At 33.8% G+C, this 24,884-nt stretch overlaps 1 protein-coding gene across 1 annotated transcript in view; it reads left to right on the top strand.

Moving 5' to 3' along the window:
* Nucleotides 1–24,884, top strand: part of LOC114350013 (zinc finger protein squeeze) — a 48,483-nt gene that overhangs the window by 9,984 nt on the left and 13,615 nt on the right. Inside the window, exon 2 of the mRNA XM_028300635.1 lies at nucleotides 6,399–6,630. Within this exon, the coding sequence (XP_028156436.1) occupies nucleotides 6,399–6,630 (232 nt within the window). The remainder of the gene's footprint in view (nucleotides 1–6,398; nucleotides 6,631–24,884) is intronic.

The raw sequence follows: 24,884 nt of genomic DNA on the forward strand, positions 1-24,884 counted from the left end.
CACTACTGTTAAAATATTAATTACGGTGAACGTATGTGTGATAATCGTTTGATCAAAATCCGTTTAGTAATTTTTGCGTAAGAAACTATTATTCTTTCATGCTCACGTACTTTTGGCTTAGAAGCTGGTTGTGCTTTTAAACAATAATTTCAGTTTTTTTTTTGGAAAAATATTACTTATTTAGGTACTTCAAAATAAGATCTTCTAGGACAAAGTTCACAGACATTTAATCCACAAACATTATCTTAGGTCTAGCTAGATTAGATAATATTTAAATCAGTATGAATGCATAAGGCATAGTCTAGGACCTACAGCCCAGACTAAGACGCTAGTGTCTACTACAACATTACTTGTCAAGGGATTTAAAACATCAATTTCCACAGTAAAACAGCTGTTAAAATTCTTCAATACAAAATCTTTTTAATAACCACAGACAACCAAAGAATGAATCACGTTTAAAAACGCTCTGAACTTGGCTTCATTTCTTTTAGGGCGAGTTACATTTTAAAAGTCGAACACGATGATTCAACCGACCTCATTTTTATCTTTTTTTATTTCGCAACAGATTAAAACGTAATAAAACCTTCTTTTACATGACACTGGCAACGCTTTATGCGCCACAAAGAAAAAAACTTCGTAGGCGTAGTGTTGTATCATTGAATACAGTCCAATTCAAATTTTTGGAAATAAGTATATTTCCACTTTTTCCTGTAATCTGGCGCCTTTAAGACTCCAGTAAATAGGTATTTACTGAAGAGTGCTCTGTCTTAGATCTCATTAGCAAGATTGAGGTCAAGTTCCGAGAAAAAAAAATTGCTGTTCAAAAATAGCTGAAAGTAAGAGGAAAAAAGATATGATTAACAGTTACTATTAATTGAAGTAGCGCTTATTAAAAGCCTGTTTCCAGAAAATAAATGATTTTTATTACTTGAATAATTCAACAAATTATACTTTCTTAAAGTCAACTTAAGGACCTACCACTTAGAAAAATAAAAGATACTTAGATCTTATTCAACTTGATACACAAAATATCAAAGCCATTCCGCCATACAATCAGTTTTCACATCCTTTTCAATACGAAATAAAGGCTTAATACTCAAAAGCGGTCAAAACAACATTTTCCCCGTTTCCCACGGGCACAAATCACAAACACATCTAAACACTCCCCATTTCCCTAAAACCCGGTAACGTGCGCAGGGAAGTAATTTTTCTTAATAGACCCGTAATAGCGACTGCGTACAATTTGTTAAAATGAACTGTGCATTTTTCATAGCGTTTTTATGCGTAGCGCTCAATTTTTTATGACGCTAATTATACCCTGAGGGTTGTCCGCCAGTTTACTTAGCCGGGCCACTTCGGTAAACGGTTTTTTTATTTCACACTTTTTTGTTATTTTTTTTAAAGATTGCTGTGTTGCGCAGGATTAATATTTTATTAATTAGGTTTTGGGTTGTAATTAAGCAGTTTTAAATAAGCCTTAGTAGGACTAATAATTCAATCGATTTCGAAAACTGTTATTATTATCATTATTAATTTAAATAAAGTCATGAAATTATGAAATATTTCATATAATTTGAAATGATGTATATTGAGCATATATTATTATTTATGCAAAATAATTTGCTTTATAAAGGAAATGTTTATAATTTATTCTAACATTAATTTGAACATCCTTATTCGTCAACATTTATCATTTCTATGATAGCGAAAATATTATTAATTGGCCATAATATACAAATATATTTTATATTAGAATACAATTCCCCAGAGTTTAATTTTAGAAAAACTACTGGCAAAATTTTAATAAAACAGTACAATTTACATAATTATTTCCGTATTTTTTATATTTTTCCTGTAATGGTTATAAATAAAAATAATCAATCCTACTTTATCAACTAGTAATTTAAACTAATAATGGTTATTATTTAATCGTACCATTAGGTACGTATATTTGTTATTGACTTATTTTGCTATCAATAACTTATCACAAAATTTTATTAAACATTTTAATAAACAAAGAATATGAGTAATTTGTAAATTTGTACCTCCAATAAATTAAATATGGATTGTGTGATTAATTTATTGGTCACTAGCTTTTGCCCGCGGCTTCATCCGCGTGACACAGATCGTCATAAATAATAGCCTATATGTTATTCTGGATTATAAACAACAATACTGTAAAGTTTCATCAAAATCCGTTCAGTAGTTTTTGCTTGAAAGAGTAACAAACTCCAGACATTCAGACATCCAAACTTTCGCATTTATAATATTATATGTAGGATAAATTAATTTCTAAAATGCGTTAGTCCTAATCATTCTTGACAAATATTTTTTTACAAAAAGAAATCCTATTTTCAGCAAAAAAAATTTTTTTAAGAATCCCGCCACCCCTACGGGCGCGATCGTTTTATTCAGTGTCGCTTACCGCGGGACGGTTGAACGTCACTCTTTTTGTTTTTTATTGGACACTGCGACTTTCCGCTTTCCAGGCCGCCCTCGGTTTGTGAACTCAAAATATTATGTCATGGAACAGATTTTTTGTTCTTTATTCAAATGGCTGGAATGTAAACCTCTTTAGTGTTTTTTTACTGGTGTAAACGAAAAAAATCTTGCCAGTATTATACAAAAACAAATTTTGTTCTTCAAATAGTTGGGATATTTTCTTATAATGTTTTTTATTGGACCTGTAAGATATTTTATTTTCAGTTAATGCTATTAAAGAAACTAAAAGCTACTGCCATTGAATTGGACAATTAGCTTTTCAGTAACTATCATAAAACTCATTTATTTTTTGCTAGTACACTTTTAAAAAGTGCTTTTAAATTGCCAACACAATGTTCACAAAAACAATCAAATCGAAACACCCCACGAACAAAATTACACAACTTACAGAAGCCTAATTCCCATACATTTCATTCGTACAGAAATTGCAAAAATGAAACCACAATAAGTATCATGTTCGAAAGACATTACAGTACTGGCTTCTCAAATTGCTAGATATCAAATTCGTGGCTGCCCTTCCGGGAGTCGAACTTTAGACCGTAGCCGCATCGGGCATAAATTCTTTGCAATTTCTTAGTTGCGTGATCAAACCGTCTAGTTCCACTTTCTAACACGCGTGAAAGGGCTACACTCGCGAGCAGAGAAAATGGTACTACACATAATTTTGTAACAAAATTACTTTATAATTATTATTTTCGTTTTGGATCTGTATCCTCATGAACGCCTTCCAAAATTACCGGCGTCCGCGCCGTGCTTATCCACAGGAGAGATACAAATATAATAAAGCCTTTTATTTCCTATAAATCATAAAGAATCAATATCCATGCATTATTATGTATTTGACATCATGTTATTAATAAAATTACCATTTACAGATTTTTTTTTGCAAGTTATTTTTAAGCTAAAGTAGGTACGGAATAAAAGTGTTCACTCGTAAAGGAAAAACACAGATGCATATAAAAATAATCAGGTTTACCTAACATTTTCCCGGAATATATTTTTATGTAGGTTTTTAACAATTACCTATAAAAATGATTCACAAATTTTAATTATAACGACTTAATATCATTATGTTTATGTTTTCCTTCACGTTTGGTTTTTCAGTTTATTCATATAAAAAAATATTCACAATGAAACTAGAGAAATAATAAACAATCAAAGACTTTTGTAGTCTAATTTTTTTTAAAGTATTTATCGACTCTCGACTCGAAAACTTTGTAAGTAGTCCTAATTAGGAAATCGATTTTTAATTTGTAAGAAGTCGTGAGAGGGCAGAGTTACTTAAATTAGTAATTAATGTAGCAACTAAGCGATTTCCATCTGATTTACAAAATGCCAGTTAATAAAGTAATAAAATTCAATACTGAAGCTTAATATAGAAATGACTACCATTACGCAACATACAAAGCGGAAAATAAGCATTTTATCTGCGAAAAAAAAGTGGATAACTAATGAGATAAAAAATATGTAATAAACAAGGAAATAAGTTGTTTGAAATAAAACAACGACACAAATAAAATAATTGATATTTTTCGAACAAAACTAAGTTGTTTTTCAATGTTTTCCTTCCTGAAAACGGGAGCAAAAATGAATATTCCTATCAGTATCATCCTGTTGCTTCACAAGGAAGCTTGTTGTTGTTAAGCGTTTGTGGTGTTTTTTGAGCTTTTTCATCCAAGATGTGGGAGTATCCTCCAAGAGCGGATTTACTTTTTGAGGTAAATTCTTAATACATAATTTAAGTATATTTTACCTTCGTAACTAAGTAGGATAGGTACCTACTGAAGCTGAGTGGCATCTGTACGTATTAATAACATCTGTATAAAATAATAAATATTTAAGAACTAAAATCTAGTTAACTAATTTATTGCACTATAACACAACAAAAGTAAACAGTCCAATTACCTAGTCTTTGTGCAGAAATAAACATCTTTCAGCTGCTTCTTTTCCTAACCAAATTCCATCAAATAGAAATAAAGTTCTTGACCACTTTCCTTGTCCGCAACTGTACCCTCGCGTGTTTGAAGTCGTTTCTTTGCGATCGCAGAACGAAGGGTTTTCAATAAATACACGAGCAAGTATACAGTGAGATTGGCGAGATAAAACATTTTATATGACGACTGTATTGATAAAACTTTGGCATAGTTTTAGTGCTTAAATATACTAGGCCTCTTTATATTCCACTGAGTACATTGACCGACGACCTCATAAAGGCTCTTTAGAATTAGACGTTTTGAGACGGACTTGACGGATTTTGAAGGACCGAATAAAATTGACAAGTACAACAGTGCGACTAGTCTTTCAGTGACTTGGCAAAGTTTTAGATTGGTCCACGGGCCAAGTCACTGCATTGAATTTTTAAATATTTTTCTTCCAAAAATTGGCCCCATTCTATTACTCTATACATAAATATAAAAGCGAAAGCTCACTGACTGAATTACTCACTCGTCACGAAATCTCAGAAACTACAAGTGATACTTAGGAGTCTCAAATTTTGCATAGGGGTGCCTTTTAGAACGTAGGTGCTCACTAAGAACGGATTTTACGAAACTCCACCCCTAAGGGGGCAAAATGGGATCCACGCGTACGAAGTCGCGGGCGGCCGCTAGTACTATTATAAAACCATATTTATAACAATAGCAACACTGAAATCAAATCTTGCATTATCCAAGCATCATAAGTGTTGCCATAAATTATCTTAGAGCCATATAACTTTCCTCTCTGACGCCATTTCTTTAGAGATGACGGTAACCTAACGTGAAGAACATGCTGTATGCTAGATTTATACAGCGTGTTCTCTCTTGTCATGTTTTTGAATATTTTTAATAATGGAATTTAATAATGTCCCTTTTGAAATAATATTGCGAGAAAGAAAAAAATGAGACAGGATTGTTTTATATAACATTAATGGAGTAAAAATTAATTTGAACATTAGTGAAAGATCTTTAAGTTAGAATTTTAAAACAAACTTGCTGTATTTAATTTATTTTTTTGGGTTCAATTTTCAAATAGTTAATGTTTAGATAACTTATGCTTTATCAGTACACTGAATCAGTATTTTAGTTATGAAAATGAGAACAATATTTATAAGCGCCCTGGAAAAGGCCTAAGTTAAGTATTGAATAAATTATTTAATTTGATTTGATTCGTTTGAAAATCATATCAATAGGTAGGCTCGTTTTGTTACACAATATATCTTTTTCAAACACCATGAATGACGCAAAAACCGCCTACAACTCGTCCACCCACAGTGGTTGTATTTTTCAACATTTTTTTTCCAAGAACTGGGATATTAGAAAACAATGGCCTTCGTGAGATTCAGGGAAACGCCTTTCCTTCGTCTAATTCGGGAAAAACAATCGATTCTATAAATACCACCTTCTGTTTGGTACCTCTGTAACCGTCTTAATTGTATCTTTACTAACAACTACGTTTTATAAAAGTGACCCAACCCAACTATCTTATTTGTATTAAAGTATCTCGAAATTTCTTTTAAAATGATAACATTGATCCCTCTAAGGCTGAGTTGCACTACCTAACTTTAGCCGTTACTATAACGATAACGGGTGTTTTTTGTAAGGAGTTTGACATATTTATGAAGTTTGTTAAACTTAAAGTAAGATGGAGCAACCCAGCTACGTAACCCTTTATAGCAAAATTCAAATTCAAAAAGAACCATCGAAGCTTCGAAATTTAAATCCGACTCATTATTCATTATCAAAAAAAGAAACTCTTCCAAATTCAAATCTAATCAGTATCCATGTCAAATTTTACAAATGACTATCGCCAACAAAGAATTTCAACAAAAAATTCAAATCTTCAAATGACAGATCCCCAAGTACAGTCCACAACACTTCAAAATTCGAACGCGTTCTTCAACTGTCATCCCGTTTCAGATCTTCATGCACAAGAACGCCATGCAAATGCACGCGCGCGAACTTCAGCGAGGGTTGGGCGGTGAAGTGAAGCCGCACCAATGCCAGCAGTGCTTGAAGTCGTTCAGCTCCAACCACCAGCTCGTGCAGCACATCAGGGTCCATACTGGGGAGAAGCCATACAAGTGCAGTTACTGCGATCGGAGGTTCAAACAGCTGAGCCACGTCCAACAACACACGAGGCTGCATACAGGTTAGTGTAGAATAAGTTCGTTGTAAGACTGCATCTCACTTAACTTCAGGTGCGATTGCAGTAAAAAACCTACCTGTCTTAATAATACTTTTAATGTTCAAAAACAAAAGAAAAGTTCACATCTGTGACTTATTTTAAATGATTGCATAGCAAAGTTAGATGTGACTGGATGCATAAATGTCAACTCAGAGAAGTACCTATAGATAAATTAATAACAGTGAAATCATAAAAATCTGTTCTATAGCTCTACAAGTAGTCTAATGTACCCAAATATGACACAGGGCATTGTCTATAATTACAAACTTTTTGTGCAGTCCACTTCCTATGTACTTAAAGGCAGATAGATATGCAATAACACGAGTGTGTACTGGAGAATAAATTCAAACAGTTATTCGTATATTTCATCGGAAACCGCCAATAAAAAGTATATTAATCCAGCAGACCGAACGCATGTCATCGCCGCGCATTCGTCTTGTAATTGAATAAAACGCATCAAGTATGCAGCCGTTAAAATAAACTGGAAACTCATAAACGCACGTTCCAAATTTAAATCCGTACGCCATTGACGCGACGCGTTCCCGCGCAAAATCTTCTGGAACGACTTTGATTTCTTTTTTAGTTGCATTTGTCAAGATGCAGACGGTGAAACCTCTTTGGTTTGTTCTTAAAAAGTTTACGTTCTTAATTCAGCCAGTTTTTGTCTAAATGACATCTTTTCCCTTGCTTTGTTTTTTTTTTCAACATAATATATGTATCATGTTACTGAAAAAGCAACGAAATAGATCTGATAGTGTCTAAACGGATTAAAAGCTATGTTATCTCAATTTTCCATTTAAGCAATAACGCAAAACTAAAACGAAACACATCAATACAACCCGAATAACACAAAAACTAACTTCCAATTGAACCCTAACAACGTCCGACAACTATCCAACGTAACTCCCAACGCGCTAAACTTTAGCAATTAAAAAACTACGTGTCTGCGATTGGCCGAGGTTTTCTACGGGAAAAAATGAGCGTGGAAAAGCGGGAAAAAAATCCGGCCAATGGCCGCCCGGCGCGGCACCGGCCAATCGCACGGTGGGCAGGCCGCAACGTACACTACGTGGCTTAGAAAAAAAAATTCACGTGTTTTTCCACGTTCCCGTTCGCCAATGACGACCTCGCTATAAACTCGGCGTTCTTTTGTGAATTTTTAGAATAGTTATTAGCTATTTTAAATAGGAGTGGGATTATTATGAGTACTTTATTTGATTAGTTCTGTTTACTTCTGTTTTAGTGTTCTCTTGTTTTGTAAGACCAGGTGCGAATTTTAGAGTTTGAATGAGTAATTAAGTTTGAGCAAATGAGAAAAGTTAATTACCAATTCATACGGTTCTTTGATATTTTTTTAAAAAGATCGAGATTGGAAACGTCGAAATTGAATTTGGAATTATGATATACGTTTTCTTTTTCTATCAGCTGCCAGTTTTTCTAATACCCATTTTGAGCTAGCCATGGGAGGAGATAATTAAAAACCTTCCTACTATTGTCTTAGTGGGCGTAGGTTTAGTTTTGTCGATGTTGTGGAGTCATTTACCTGTTTAACAAGTCTATGTACCTATAATTTATAATTATAGCAAAGACAATTATGAGTGACTTAATTAATTCGCGAATGGAAGTTATTGTTTTGCGAGCGAATCAAGATTTTTCCTGTAGATTTAAAATGATTTTGATGATGTTTCCTTGCGTACATCTATAGAGTATTAAAACGGTCCATAAACGAATTTTATTAAGAATAGTACCGGCCGCAACGTTCTTGGCCGTCAACGTCAACCTTGATAGCACCTGGCGTTCTAAATTTGAATTCAAATAAAACAAAAATCCGCCAAATGAAAATCAAACTTCATTTCCCGCATTCGAATTTCAAAATTTTTAACGTAACCAGTTTATAACTTTTGAATCGGAACCAGCCAGTATTTAAAGTGCATTATTAATTTGAAATTGGAACTACAAAGTTACAAAGCGAACCTGTTGTTTTTCCCACGTTTTTTGTCTAGGCAAAGGAATACGCGAGTGGGGAGCCGTTATTAAAAATGTATCGCTGTCAGGCGACGATTGTCGGGCGTTGCGTACAAGGACGTAAATGAGTTTTTTAATTGTCATAATTGGCACCTCGCTTGTCACACAAATGACGTGTCGAAAGACGTAGCACGAATACCGACTAATTTTAAAATTAACCGATACGGAACAATGTTTAGGTGTTTTGTAGATGGATTATTAAATTAATAGTTATGAAACAAAGTTTCAGTGGGCACTTGTGTAAAAATAAGCCACAACAATAACAAATACAAATTAATAATAATGTTGTTATAAAACTATTAATAACATTGCGGTTTAGGTGTTTCCTTGAACTAATTGGTATTTAAAGTATGAGGAATTTAATTTGTTTATTTAAAACGCTATTTATCTGTTTTCAAAATAAAATAAAATTGACAAAAAAACTTATTTTTTCAAATTTAGTGAAAAATTATCAAATATTAAAAGTTTTGGAAACAAAACAGGCTAACACGTAAAAAGGTATAACTCGAAATTTTATAGAAATCCCCACTCGCCACTATACTCGTATATTCCGCCCTCAACGACATAATTACATATAAGTAAGCCTTCGGCGGGGAAAAATACCGGTCGGGCTCTATTTAGTGCTTGAATAATTCCGCCTAACCACAGAGTGAGGCATAAAGCTGAATTCAAAGATATAAGTGAACGCGGTGAAAAATGGAACTACGAAAAATTTTGAAAATTGTTCAGATTTGACATTTTTGGGCAGAAGTGGCGCCCTCCTCACTATCTTTGTCTTTTTATTTTGAATAATACCACTTTAAAAAAACAGCAATACTTACAATCTTACATTAAAATAAAAACAAATAAATAAATGTCTATAGTATTATTGTACTCCGAAAAAATTACTTTGAAAAATGTTTTTCTTTTGTCCTCGTCAGTGTTTAAAGAAAAGAGAAGCTAAAAAGAACAATACAAAGTCATTTTACAAAGAAGTTTATTCCCAAAGCAGGGCCCCTGAAAAACCAATCAATCCTTAGCATGACAATAGGCCAAAAAACATTACCCAAAGTTGGGGCTTCTTATTTTGTTTTCGTACTTAAAAAGGTCATTTCAAATGAGAATTTTCTAAAGCCATTGTTTGTTTTTTGTATTTTTCCAATAAACTTGATGAGTTTTATAGATATACCTACTTAATCTATAAAAATTATATGTTTAAGCAACTGGTAATTGACGTTAGTAGAAACCAAATTAACCCCAGTTAGTAACAAACAAAAGAGGGGCATTTGAAGTTTAGGAATAGGTTCTTACTTTAAACAATAAACTGCTTTTTGTCAATCAAAAACTACAAAACAATCGATTTTTGTTGCAAACAAAGTTTTCCAAGGACTACTAAATTTTAATAGCGTTTTTAAGCTATAAATAATTACTCAAAATATCTTTTAATTGAAATTGGCTAAATTTTGCTACAATCTTTGTGCTTCAATTGCTGTGTATATGCCTCTCCAAACTCTGCAACCTGGAACCAAAATTTAAATAACTGCATTATTTCGAATAGAAACATCCAAAATGTGAACAAAACAACTTAAAACTAATTTTAAAAGAACACAATCTACATTGAAAAACCTGTAGGTAGACATCAATGTCTACTTTTACTTACTTTTCTATTATTATTGTATTAAAATAATTATTAAAATAAGAATGTTTCTTGCTAAAGATAAAAAACGTCAGGTGGAGAGAGTTTCTAACTTGATATTAAACTTTGAAAGTCGGAGGTGAAAAATTCTCAGAAGGCACAAAGGCTGTCCAACTCCTCCGAGGAAATATTTTAATAATTTTCCAATGTTTTTCCTCTTTGGAAACTGTTAACGAGTTTTTTTATTAACACGAATTCGGAATTTGTGAGTTTTTCACTTAGACGGTTCTTGTCTTCAAACTGTTTAGGTACAGAAGCTATTATATATAAAATAAATTATTCTGTCTTTTATCATAATTATTACACTGAGAAAACATTATTAAGATAGTAAAATTAATTATCGTATAAACGTAATTAAATTACTGATGTCAAAAAACTTTCTTCAAAAGACACAATTATGTTGTGTAGGAATCGAACCTGAGACCACACTAATCCATCAGTTCACTTAATGAATGAAAGACTCATATCTAAATTCTAAGTCTGACAAAAGCGGATAGCTTAATTTAGAACTTCATTTGTCTTTATAATATCATAATTTAGTAAACTGTCTTAGTGAGATCACTCAATGATTCAAACGCTACGCACACTTACGCCCGTATTTACAAACATTACTATGAGTTCTCACAGTGCGCGTGGACGCACAGGGTGACACGCGAACCAATAACAGAGCTCTATTCAACGCTGTGCGTTCGATTTGCTGCTTCACTTAAGCAAGCATCGGTTGTGAATAAGGGCGTTAGAGGCGTGCGGTAGTAAGTGCCTTCCAAATAAAATGAATGAAACACCAAAATCTAAGGGTTCTTTGCTACGGAGACATCCTATAATTTGCAGCATCCCGTTTAGTGTATACGTGTCCCGTCCCGTAACACGATAATACAGTTTTGCGGGATCCTACTGAATCCCAAGGAAATGGGTTGTCATGGGAAAAAGCTCATATTTTTCAACGAAACTGTATGACTGATGTACAAAAGTATTGAAACCTTAAACCATGGCACCCCCATGGTGGTAACTGTGGTTATAATCGCATCAAGGCCCGTAAAGTTGTTAAAAAGCAATTAGACAAGGAAAAGTGAAAATTATATGTCATCGGTAAAGAAACCAACACGTTAACTAAAAATTAGCAACTTTATAGTAGAATGAAAGAGCTATTTCGTTATTGATGCTCAATTTGTTTCTATCATTGAAAGTGTCCTTATTTTCAAACCAAAACGATGCGGTCTATGATTTTCTAGATGGCTAAAGGAAATGACATACATGGTAAAATCGCTCAAATATTAGGTAGGTACTTTAACTAAGGCTGAGTTGCACCACCTAACTTCAACCGTAACTATAACAATAACCAGTGTTTTTTGTATGGAGTTTTACAGCTTTTTGTAACTCACTACTTAGTATTGATCATGACAAAAACCGCTAAAAACCAACTTTTTTCAATATCAATTTCAAAATAATCAAGTTAAACACTACGACATCTTCTGTAGTTGAAATAGGTCTTGTTTTGCTATAACACCGTATAATCTACCATGTAGTGCTCTTGACTTTACTTAAGCGGTGATGATACGAAAAGTCTTTATTCGTATAGTTTGCGTTCATGACTGCAGTGGTATTTCACAAATCGAATCAACATCATCTACGGCAGAATAGCTATTTAGTATCAAATCGTATCTTTCATTTCAAAAAAGTCTCCCATCAGTCAATAAAAGCTCAATCAACAAAAAACGAGCCCAGTGGTCCGCACCCACAAAAATTCCAGACAAAAAACTTCACGCATTTTGTGGAATTCACATCGTATATACGCGTTATTTGTCACATACCCCCACCCTGTCATTAATGTATTTACATAGTGTGTAGCGGGGAGGCATCTCGCACGAGGGGTGGGGGGATAGTGAAAATCGATAGAATCATTGCGCCATGCGTTCGATGATTGCAACCGTAAAAGTGGGGACCGTAGTCGGTTAATACAATGATTTGGGGAACTGTTTTATAACTAAATTATTACTTTAAGTGGTCTTAATAGCACATTTTAACTAATAAGGCACTGGAAAGTCTTTAAAAAGTAATGTAAATTGATTGGTATATCGACTACTTTATAGTTGCTTTGAAAGCAAATCAATTAATTACTCTGAAACTAAGACAGAGTGTATGCTTAGTTTATACTGTCGCCAGCTCATGAGACTGTTCAATTTGGTTGCATATTAGAACTTACTACGACCACTTAAGATACTAAAACGTTTAGTTCACAAATAACTAGAAAAACTTGGGCTATAAGATTATGACACATTTATTAAACAAAATAAAATTATAATCGCACGTGTCATTAAAAACGCAGAGGGTCCGAACTTAAACGTTTAAAATAACAAACCGATCCCAAGTTTTTCTCACCCCAACACCACCTTCTTTCACCTTAATGGGGCGAAATTTTATGTAACTTTCGGTCGTATTCCACGCCGCGTCGCGTACGGAAACCCCGGCTATATTTTACTAAATACTAAAATGGAGGTAGCAAGCCATTTTCGAATATTCCACTCGCTTTGCCTGCATTGCTGATTATGTGACACAAAAACAATATATCAAGTTGTTTTCTAAGAACGCACGTTCGTTCTAAGTGCTACAAAAAGTCACTAAAGTTTCAAGCTACAAAAATCATGTTACTTTGCTGTAACTGTTTTAAAAATGACACAAAATGTATCTTTAGATACTGAAACTAAGTAAAGATCCCCAAGTATCATTACCATTGTCTCAAATTCTTTATTTCAAAAGAGTTGCCACATTTGCATAGAGCATTACCTAATAACTTTTAGCGAATATTAAAATAGAGATAGCACACCAAATTCTGTACCTACGCTGCGACCGCAACGCTGTGGGTTTCGCCGCTCAAATGCATTTCCTTTATACAACTAATGCGTTATTGGCCGCAGCAAATAAATGATAATTCCCGGACCGTAATAGTAATGCGGCCCATTTGCCTCTAAATACGGCATTAACATAATTAAACTGCAAATAAACAATATTGTAATCAAGAGAGTGTGATGTTGTAAATCAGACGAGATTATACCTTGTTTTATGTTAGTGTCAATAATCAGTTTTTTACTGTAAAAATATCATCACATTTAGTGCTTGTTCCCACGGAGGCATCACGTTTTTCACGTTTTCACTTTTATGAACTGTTTTTGAAGGATCCCAAAGTAGTATACGTGTTTTAATAACGTTCACACAGACATCCCGCTTGCAGATTATGATTGGATTATGTAATTCTGTGATTGAAATTAATCACAATTTCCTTCAATTCCAACCTGTTTTGAGATAAATAAATACTTTCTATCAAATATTGAGTGATTTTGAGTAGAACTCTGATTGATAGACTTTATGAAATCAAAATGATAATACAGTAGGTATTATGTACGTAAGCACATGACTGTATTATGAAGCCTATTGCAAAAAAAGAACCAAAAAAATCACATAAGTTATTAACTGGCATAGATCGATCTCAACCCGCCTACTCTAAACCACAGTTCCCATTTGCCCATTAAAATTCCATAAAAAACCTCAAGTCTAAAGGGGATAATGAACCGGGGACCTCTGGGAATCGTAACTCGAGCTTGTAATCCATCTTATCATTTTGGAAAAATTGTCTAATGGAAATTTTTGCCGAAAGAAATCCCCTGCCCACTGGGGAATGGGGAGGCTTATGTATAGGGCCTGTACCACTGTGCACTTAACAATTAGTTATTATTTTAGTTAATTTTACCTGAACCATTTGCCAAAGATTTTGACTATGATTTGTCTACACGAATATTTAAAAAAAGAGGAAATATTTGATTGATTTGACCATCCACCACTTATGTATTTACCCTATTTATAAGCAAATAAAGAATTTGAATTTGAATTGTTTCTATTGAATAGGCTCCGAAACTACTGGACCGATTTGAAAAATTCTTTGACCATTAGAAACCTACATTATTTCTGATGAACATGGGCGGTACGAAGTTCGCTGGGTCAACTAGTAACAAAGATAATTGAATTGTGTGTGATAATGTCACTGATATGTTTTACAAAGGAGTTATAAAAAAACTGGCTATATTTGGCATCAAAGTGTTTATTACGTTATTATTCTTCAGGCGCGTATAAAATCTCAATCAGAAGTAGACAGATAGCTACACTTTATTTCCAACTTATACTTATAAAACTGAAGTTTGTTTTTTGTTTGGTTTAAAGAGCTAATCTCAGGAACTACTGGAAGGCTTATTACATTACCATCATGCTATGACCAACACAAGCATGGCTTCGATGAAAAATGTTACGAAAAGAGGAAAAAGTTGCGAACGCAGCTAGTATCAGAATAAAGAAGACTATCATTATTTCAGATAGCTTTCTTTATGCTTTTAAATCAGAAAACATTTTTCTCTCAGTTTTTCTGCGGGCTGAGTGTGAATTTACATCAAAAGTCCTCACTAGAGTGAGGTATGTAAAAAATGTATGAAAATTTTAGTTCTTATACGTTTCCGGGCGCTGTAAGTGTACAATCCGTCATACATTTAATCTCACTTACGCGGTTGACAAATTCACAAATTCAAATTCATTTATTCATTGCATCATGTAGTACATTGGATGTTAAATTGTAGTGTCTTAGATCTAAACATCGAATGCTTTTGACGTAAACTCACACTAGGCCCCCTGTGTGCTTACCATGAGTTTACGTTAGGTGTGCTCGCTAGCGAGTAGGTCAAAAAAATCTATGAAGATTTTTATTTCTTGAAAGTAGCCGCTAGAGGCGCTGCACAATATGTCATACATTTATTGTAATTTTTTTACGTAGTCACTATAGCGAGCACACCTAACGTAAACTCATGGTGAGCACACTGACCTCTTTACTGAAGTTTTCTAGCCCCACGCCCTACACGAGGTACAGTCTGTAAGAACGTACCTATATCTACATTATACAGCAGTTAACAAAGCCCGTAGACTTTTATACCTCCAGAAGCGGTAGGAAAGGTCAGGCGGCCACTTAAAAATATAGCTGAACTAGCTTTTGCCCGCGGCTTCACCCGCGTGAAATTTAGTTTGTCACAGATCGTCATAAATTAGAGCCTATATATTATTCTGGGTTATAAACAATAATAATACTTAAAGTTTCATCAAAATCCGTTCAGTAGTTTTTGCGTGAAAGAGTAACAAACATCCAGACATCCAAACTTTCGCATTTATAATATTAGTAGGTTAAAGGTCCGCATTGATTTTCTAGCGGAACAGAATTTATTTTTACGACAAGTAGGCTGAGTATTGAACTTAAGAGGGTAGTAGGTGTATGGGTTGAAGATCCAGTCTAGACAGAAATAATAGTGATTCTATAAGAATTGAGCTTGTTAGATGAGTGTTATTGCTCGATAATTTGACAAAGTGATTGAATTTCTTAACGCTATATTGACACTAGACTATATTCTAGAGTTATAATAATCAAATATCGTTTCTCTATATTACATAGTGTGACTATAGTGAAACCTAAGATTACATACTATACTACTATGTTTATTTTCCGATAGGTTTGTGATAATATTAATGGGACAGCCAAGCAATGTGCAAAATATCATAAAGTGAATAATGTTCCTGTTAACACTAAAGTTGTTCAATCGTTGGATAACTTTTAACTGAAAAATAAGTTTGGCACATTGACAGTTTATTCTTCAGTTAAAAGAATCAGCTCTTAGCTAATAAATGTAAGAAGTATTTTAGCGTCAAAGTCTTGTCAGTATCGTGGTTTGGTTGCTACTAGCCTACTTGACACTTTTCTCAGAGATGGTTAACTAGGCCCTAAGATACCTACCTAAAACAACAAAATATAGTTCTAAATAAGTCGCTGTTAGAAAACACGTGTTTATTTATGTTTATTTACACCCCAAAACACTCACCCCAGAAATAAAAACGTTAACCAATAAGACGTAATTTTCATGATTGGACAGTCGCGAAGGGCTCAGTTATCTTTTTCCATTTTTTCCATTTTCCACCGCGTCTTTGTGCCACCCTCGAGAAAGAGGGCAGCGTTTGAACGAGGACTGACACTTCTTGATACTTGACGAGTTGGGATTTACTTGAAAACACCTGATGTTTTCTTGTTTTTGTAATTCACAGCTTTTTAATAGATAAAATATCACCATCATCAGGTCATTTAGTCTCCATTGCAGGAGGACGACCACTTTTTTTAATTTGCCAGAGACAAAAATGAGGAAATGAGGAGATTAAATACTTTTATCGGCCGATACTTTGGTCGGGCTGTTGATCAGTAGAACATACTATATAAAAGTGCGCACATTACACCCATTCTTCATACAAATTGGAAATCGACTAAACAATTGACGGATCAAAAATCTGTAGTCTGCGGTGCGTCTAAACTGTTACCTACAAATATTGCTTTTTGAGCACCACAAAGTCTATTTTAAAACCATGCAACTATTATCTGCTATTTCAGTAGCACATGTTGTCCATTACAGCTAGAATAGGATAGCTACAGTGACATCTGTCACTCTATAATAACAATGAGCTACAATTCCAGAATTAGATCTGTTATAATGTCGATATCATTAGCAAACCAACAGTGTTCTATTTTGTACGACAAAAACATAAACCTGCCTGACATAGGTACAGTCAGCGTCAATAGTTCGTTACACCCAAAGTGGCCAAAAGTAGACAACACAACCTTATTCCAATGAGGGCTATCGTTTTAGCGCTCACCAGTTAGCGCCACTGTAGAGTAAGGTCCTGTCACTTGCTAGTAGCGAAGACAGTGGCGCCAACTTGTGAGCGCTAAAGTAGTAGGAGGACTATCGCATTTGCTCTCATCAAGATGGCGCCACTGTAGAGTAAGGTCCTGTCAATCGCCAGTGGTGCCAACTGTTAAGTATAAAAACGATAGCCCTCATTGGAACAAAGACGTGTTGCTAACTTTTTGGCCACTTTAGGTGTCACAAACTATTTGACGCTGACTGTACAATATACCAGAATACATTTTTGTTACAAAATAACACCTATTACTTCGAAATAAGACGCCATAGTGTTTACCTTGTAATGCTGTCGTCTATACATAGAAAACTTTAGTTTGCTATATTGAATACTAGCTCTCCGCCCACGGCTTCGCCCGCGTGGAATTCTGTCTGTCACAGAAAAACTTTATCGCGCGCATCCCTGTTTTAAAAACCGGGATAAAAATTATCCTATGTCCTTTCTTGGGACTCAAACTATCTCTATTCCAAATTTCATCAAAATCTGTTTAGTGGTTTAGGCGTGAAAGCAAGACAGACAGACAGAGTTACTTTCGCATTTATAATATTAGTATAGATTATACTTTTCTTAAAATGTTAGCCTTCTTCTTCTTGTCGTGTCCACAACAAACCTATACTGCCACAAGAGTGGCGTTGTCAGTAGCCTTCATTAAATCTTCCTGCGTGCAGTTAAAAGTCAACGTTAGCCTTTATTTTTCTACATTACAAAATTAATAATACTAATGCATCATTGGCAAGCGTTAAAATCATGTCATCCTACATAATCTCAAGAGCTCAACAGTTAATTTGCCTAAATGAAACGTCACAATCACAGATCATAAGCTTGTCACATTTTTAACCGCTGTAATGACCATGACCATAAAGTGGTGAAATAAATAACTGTCATAAATTAAATATTTATTAAACCGCCGACCAGTATTCTATTAAATTAATCGGATCACTCCGTCTGTGGTTTATTTGAAGCGCCATCATGCGGATGACAGGAGTAATCAGGTATTTTCAGATGGGTTATTATTGTTTTACCGATAGGAAGTGGATTCCAGAATAAAACTATAATAAAGAACTACGTAAAAGTTGTTAGTTATATCTTTTGGGCTTAGTTAAAGGCTTTTATCACCCCCGGGTTAGTCTGGGAAAGTTAAACTTTCATTGGACTCAAAATAAAATTAGAAGAAAATAGCAAGAGTTCGAAGCTACGAAAGTATGACAGATGACAAAAATGTATGAAACTATAATATTTTTTTAAATGGCCTGACGCCACAAAAACTGTCATAAATTATTTCTAAAGTGACCAAGTATCAAGTTCCCCACAAATAATAGTCAAAATTGATCTTTAAAAGCGACCAAGTATCAAGTTTCCCATAAAAAAATAATCAAACAAGATTTCCAAAACCAAACAAGTACCAAAAGTGAATCTACAAAAGTGATCAAGTATCAAAACCACCGGTCGGCGTACAAAGAAGCCTATTTGCAGATGCCGAGAAAGAAAAAAGGTTGTTTCGCGCGATCGCTCTTTATTTGATTCCGCCGATGTTTGCGTTCAAATTAGTTCGCGTCGGTACCTCTGTCCATTTTTCCTTTTCCTTTTTCGCCGCTGTATTTCCTTTTTCACAGATTGTTTGTCGTTTTTTAACGTTTTCGGCCCGTTTGCCGTGTTTTTAAATTTTTCGTTCGGTTCTATTTGAGTTAGTAATTTGATAAGTACAATGGTTTTTGCGTCCAATTATTACATAAAAATGTATTATTGTTTTCATAATGTTGCTGCTTTTCAACCATTTCAAAAACCTACAATAATATGAAATGTTCTTTAATTTTAGTTAATAAAATCACCGCGAATGCAGCGTACAAAAATAAAATAAGTAAAAAACTCAAACTTTCTGTTATCAAAGACAAAATTACGTGGAACGATTCAAAAGAGCCGAGTTCATAAATTTAAAGTAAACTGAACCTAAACCCTTGCTTTTTTAGAAAGAATCGAACCCTTAAGTTATCTTTTAATTAATTTGGAGTGTTTTTACGTTTCAGAAATTATGATTTCACTCGAACGTCGAGGTAGAAATTAATTTTTGTACTTATTTCTTTTTGCAATTAACTCAATTCATTTTTGTTTTGTGAAAACTGATTTTAAAATAGAATTCTCTTTTTGAATCTAAATAGGAACATCATTCAAATTTTGAATTTCGAATTGCTCGGTTCACATCAAATTTCGAACACCTGAATCTTGAGTTGAAACTTATTCATTTCAAATTTCGAATTACTCCGTTAATGAACAAATTTTCAAATTTCGAACGCCATTTTAAACCTACCTTTTTTTCCAATCAGCACATCCCAACGTTATAACCTCTCGAAACGCATTAAAGCCTTAACCCAGGGCACTCGAATAGTAATGGGGAAAGAATCACGTCTTACCCCAGCCCCGGGCGCCAGATGGCGGTAGTCGAAATGAGCTTTCGCCTAATTTATTTTTTGCCGCCTACTTTTGCCGGGTAAATATTGACATGTCCCGAACGAATGGAGTGGATGCGACTAAAATTTTACGAATTTCACTTTTTATTGCCTTTAATAATGTGATTATTAGCTTTATTAATGTGATGGGTGACTATAGGTGACGGATAACATACACATTTCATATAAATAAACGCTTATCAGTGACAAAACTTGTGTTTTCCATACTAGCGTTTGCTCCTACGGGGTTCAAACTCAACTCAACATCTGATTGTGTGTGTACATAAATTCAAATAAGTAATCACTATGTAAGCCCTGAACCTAACTTTATAATGTAGGTATCAATTTATTTTTATTGAATCTATGAGTTTATAACTCACTTATTTATGATCTATTGTTTACATTTTTGGCCATACTACATACATCGCATAAACTCAATAGGTACAATTTACATACCATTGCCCAGAAAATTTAAAAATAAAAATTCAAACGTCCGAATCTTATCCACGCAAATCAAATTTCGAAGACGTCTAGTAAGGCCGTATCTTTTTTTGTCCGGAAACGGACGTTCGGCCCAGTGATTAGGAAATTATATTGGGGACGGAATTTCTTCTCCATTTTTTCCCTCTAGGTGTCGCTCGCGATTGGTTATTAAATCGGACTTACGAGAGTTTCTCTCTTTTAATTGTCTTTGGACGTTTTTGAGAAGTTTTTTCGCACCGTTGTTTGAAACACTGTTAAATTTTTCGAGCGATTTGATTTTGCAATTTTATTGGTTTTTTTTTGTATGTGTCAGATATTTTTTTAAACATTGAAATGTCGCATAAATTAAAAAAAAACTAAATATTCTTAATTTGAAAATTATAAATAACTTGAAAGAATCGAACTGCCTAAGGCGGGAACCCACGTCCTGGGTTTGAGATGCAACTCTTAACGCTAAAAATTAAATAACTAAATATTCCTTTCTTCATTTTGTGATTTCTGGAGTGATTATGTGGCATTTGAACAAAATGTTACATGTTACATTATACGAATATCTACTATACATACATACATACAATAGAGTAATTTTTATCTTATTTGCCATCTACCAAATATCTTTAGTAATTTTAAATTATCTTTAACGTGCATACAAAATTTAATAAAACTTCTTTTCTATCTCTACTCCAACTTTCAAATATTAATTAAAAGAATCCAAAGACAAAGTCGACAGACGCGTAAGAGCGTGCTAATGTAATTAAAAAAGAAACAAAAACTCTATGGCGCTTTAGAAAAATGACGTCTTACAATAAGTTTTTGTAAAGGGTAATTAGTAGTATTAATTATAATGATTTTTTGTTTTTGTTCGCACCCTCTTGTTACATTATTGGGGTTGAAATGACTTGTTTTTGATTAATATTACTTGCTTTGGTGATAGTAATTATTATTTAGTTTTCTTACATCTGGTTTAAAAAAATCTTTAACAAAAAAATATGCCAAATTTTATTTTTACATTGTGAAATCAATCTACAACATGTATTTTTAAAATCTTAATCTTCATAATAAAATAGTTACAAAACAAACTAACTAGCAAATAGAAACTTTCCGCGCGTTTTTTTCTAAAACCATAGACAACTTGCATAATGAATTGAGGCCGCCATTTGTAAAACAAAGATGTCCGACTTTACATGACAATTAAACCTGTATAATGATGAGACACGCGCTGAACAATATCGTTGAAAAACAGGTTTCCTGCTTTTAATGTGTTTTAATGTTCTTAAAGTGTTTCTAGAAGGAATTTTCGCACGAGCGTTTTTTAAGTAGGACAGTTAAGTTTAATTGTGCAAATCTTCCTTTAAGGAGGCTTTTATTTAAATCTTATTATTATATTAATCGTTTTAGGAATAGATTTATTAAACTCTACATTTGGGTCGATGTTTGTAATTTATGAGAGTCAATTGAAAAATAACGAAAAATTGTATTGAATATTCTATTAAAAAAATAACTTCATTGATTACCTTTAGGAATCCTAATTTATCTCAAGAAAATACTTTATTATAAGCAACTGAACTTCACTCTCGACAGTTACAATAAAACAAAAATGAATCTCTACAATCTGTTGAAATAACGGAAACTTTAAATAAAGAATATGATTTAAAAAATGACCGGACACGCGTTTATGCGATCAAGATTACACTGCCAATAAATAACCATGGAATCAATATCAAAAATCGAACGCGAACAAAAACCGGCAACAGATGGCACGGCCGTCGTAAAGGCTTGTTTCCTCACCGATCTCCAAAAAACCGGAAAGCGCTCATCAATATATCCGAGCACTGATTTTTTACAAAGATCTTCGGATCCTACAACAGATGCATGCTCAGTTACAAAGTAAAGTCATTAACCTTTAGAATAAAGGAATAAAAAACAAAACACGGATTCTACAAGAATAATTCAAAAATGGAATCCCGCAACTGACGCAGACATGCAAACTCGCTCCTGTTCCATTTTCAAATCCCCGGCCGCCTTTTGTTTATTTTTTCCAACTCCTAACTTGCTACTTAACCGTTTCTTTCATTCTGTTTCTTTAATTAGCAACAAAGAATGGGATTGCGTGTTCCTTTCTACTTTTTTAATTTAATTACTCGTTTTGAGACAAAAGAAATAATGCGTTCCGCCATTACGTTTTGTTATGACATGCAAATTGTCGGTTTTTGTTTTAGAAAAAATCTCACGTTTTGTTTAAAGCGGCTGGGCGATTTAGCTGGGATAAGTGCACTATTATGTTATTATAGGCATCAAAAGTTGCATCAGTACCAGATGGTGGGTAACGGGACCCGAGTGTGCAATACCGCTCGTAGCCGGTCAAAACCGGTTGTGTTTAGCAAAAATATGTAGATGTATAACGCTTGGTTTCAGACTTTAGTTGCGTGCGGGCACTCGCGACCTTTGCGTATGGGAGGGGTTAGGTTATTTATCGTCTAAGTACCATTAGATTTTAACTATATTTTATTGGCAATGCTAATTATTAGACGCGGGATTTAAGGCTGACATGTAAATTATTTCTCGTTAAAGTCGTACATGTGACATTCACGTGTTTTATTGACAGCTATGGAAAAGATTTATATAACATCAACGGTTTTATTATTTTAATAGTTCATTTTATCAATATAAGTAACACTTGTTTTTATACTTATGTAATTGTTTCTTTAATCGCAAAAAGCTCTATTTTCTCTTTGTAGAGAAAAAACGAAAAATGTATATTTTAAATAATTTATGAACTGAAGCGCTACTTAAAGTCTGAAACACAACCATTCCCTAGAAATATTCGCCAAAAAACGTTTTTTAACAAGACAAAAAACGCGTTCTCATTACAAATGCAGAAGTCCAACGAAGACTATTAAATTCTCTAAGAAATTAAAGTCAACTTTTCACAACTTTTCAAATCCGAGCTCCTTTGTGAATCCCAGACGTTTCTTTTCTTATCTATCGATTCGCTAACCTTTGCCTCCGTTAAAAAACTTTCCGAAGTTTTTTCACTTAATTTAAACTCAAAAGATACTCGAGATAATTGCTCTCCGCTCGCCATTCAGTGGAAACGGCGTTTCTCGCCATTTTCCCCATTTTTTGGCATTCTTAGCGGTAGGGGATCGACGGCCATTGTGAATGAAGAATCGGTGATTAAAATTCAATTTATGAACAATCGGTCGTGTGTCTGCTAAGATGACGCGGTGCATTTTAATTGGATGGAACGAATTTGAATCCGGCGATTAGAGCGTTCGATTTTTGAATTCGAAGAAAGGAACGGTGATTTATTTTCTTTGAATTTTCAGTCTTTGTGGCCAGTGTTTAGACAAGAATCCAGTGTTGTCCACGTGAAAACTTTTTTTTAACCTTTTTTACGTAAATATTGATGGAGGTCCGATTTGTATTATTGCAAAAATGTTTAAATAAAAATAAAATCACAATCATACCTGAGAACCATGGCAATCGCAACCAACACTAGTTCACCATCTGAACTTTAACCCCAAACTGCTCGCGTCAACCGGAACACACCATATGCGTTATAATTCATCAAAATTAGTCACGTTCGAACAAAACTAACCCTTCACTACCAAAAAAAATTCTGGACACAATAACCGGCCGAGGAAGACGCTACCTGTGAAATAATGCAGAAATTAGCATAATAATAGTGTCAATACTATTATTTGGGATGGCTAACATTACTGAATGGCCTAAGGGCAGCTGCAGGGCATTTTTTACGGGTCATTGTGGATTCTGATGCTAATAATAAGAACGTGAAAGGTCACCCTTTGCGAAATAGTTTTTAAATGCCGACCGCTATCTGTGTAGCAATGCTTGGTATTGCACTAGGATAAAACGATTAATGTAGGCTCGAGAATTTTACGATAAGTAGCTTTTTAAAACTATTCTTATAAGAAAACAATAGCTTTGTTACAGGCTGGATATTTTAACTTGCACAAAAAGTTAAATTTAAAAAAAATATCAAACAAAATGAAAAGCTCAGCTCAGCTCAGCTCAAATTAATGTACTATAACCTCAATTTTATGAATTCGCACTACCAAAGTTATTTTTTTAGCTAAATATGTTTAATACTTAAAAACAACATTAGCATTTCGTTAATACTGTTCACAATTTACACATTCGTAATAATTAAAACCCGCTTAGGAACGCCGAAATAATAATTAACAGTAAAAAATTAATATGGATTGACAGACCGGACCCTTCGAAGCAGGTAATCAAAGGGTTAAGTTTTAGGGACAAATAATAGAGCCGAAATTGATATAAAAAACATTAGAAGGGTTGAAACGGAAGATTTATAAATGGTATTGTTTTTTAGCTATCATTGTTAACGGTCAAGTTTGAGCATAATAATTTTGGAAATAGAATTGGGGTCTCATATGGTTACGCGCAATGTTTACCTGGCTACCGAGCAAAGAAAGGGTTAACGTTGGCGTAGATGATTTAAATATTTGTGCAGAATGTTTATTCGTTGGTCGATGGTGAATTAAGAAGAGAAATGGCTAGTTCTTGCTTAAATTGTTAAATTTTCTTCTGATTAATTATGTTTTTAAAACGTTAATAACAATTACGCATTTTAATTTTACTTTAAAATCTTTATAACACCATTATAATATTCTAAAAAAGTTTATAAAACCACAGTCTAAAACAAACTGGCAGTACGTAAATAAATTTAAAAAAAACTCTTGCAATTAAGGTTTCCCTTCTAAATTCGAATTTCAAAAAACTTAAAACCAACCCTGGCAATGCGGATTGCAGATTCCGCTCGCTTTTAACAAAAA

The sequence above is a fragment of the Ostrinia furnacalis genome, unplaced genomic scaffold, assembly GCF_004193835.3.
Source record: "Ostrinia furnacalis isolate ACB-3 unplaced genomic scaffold, ASM419383v2 OfSCF0770, whole genome shotgun sequence".
Classification (NCBI taxonomy): Eukaryota; Metazoa; Arthropoda; class Insecta; order Lepidoptera; family Crambidae; genus Ostrinia; species Ostrinia furnacalis.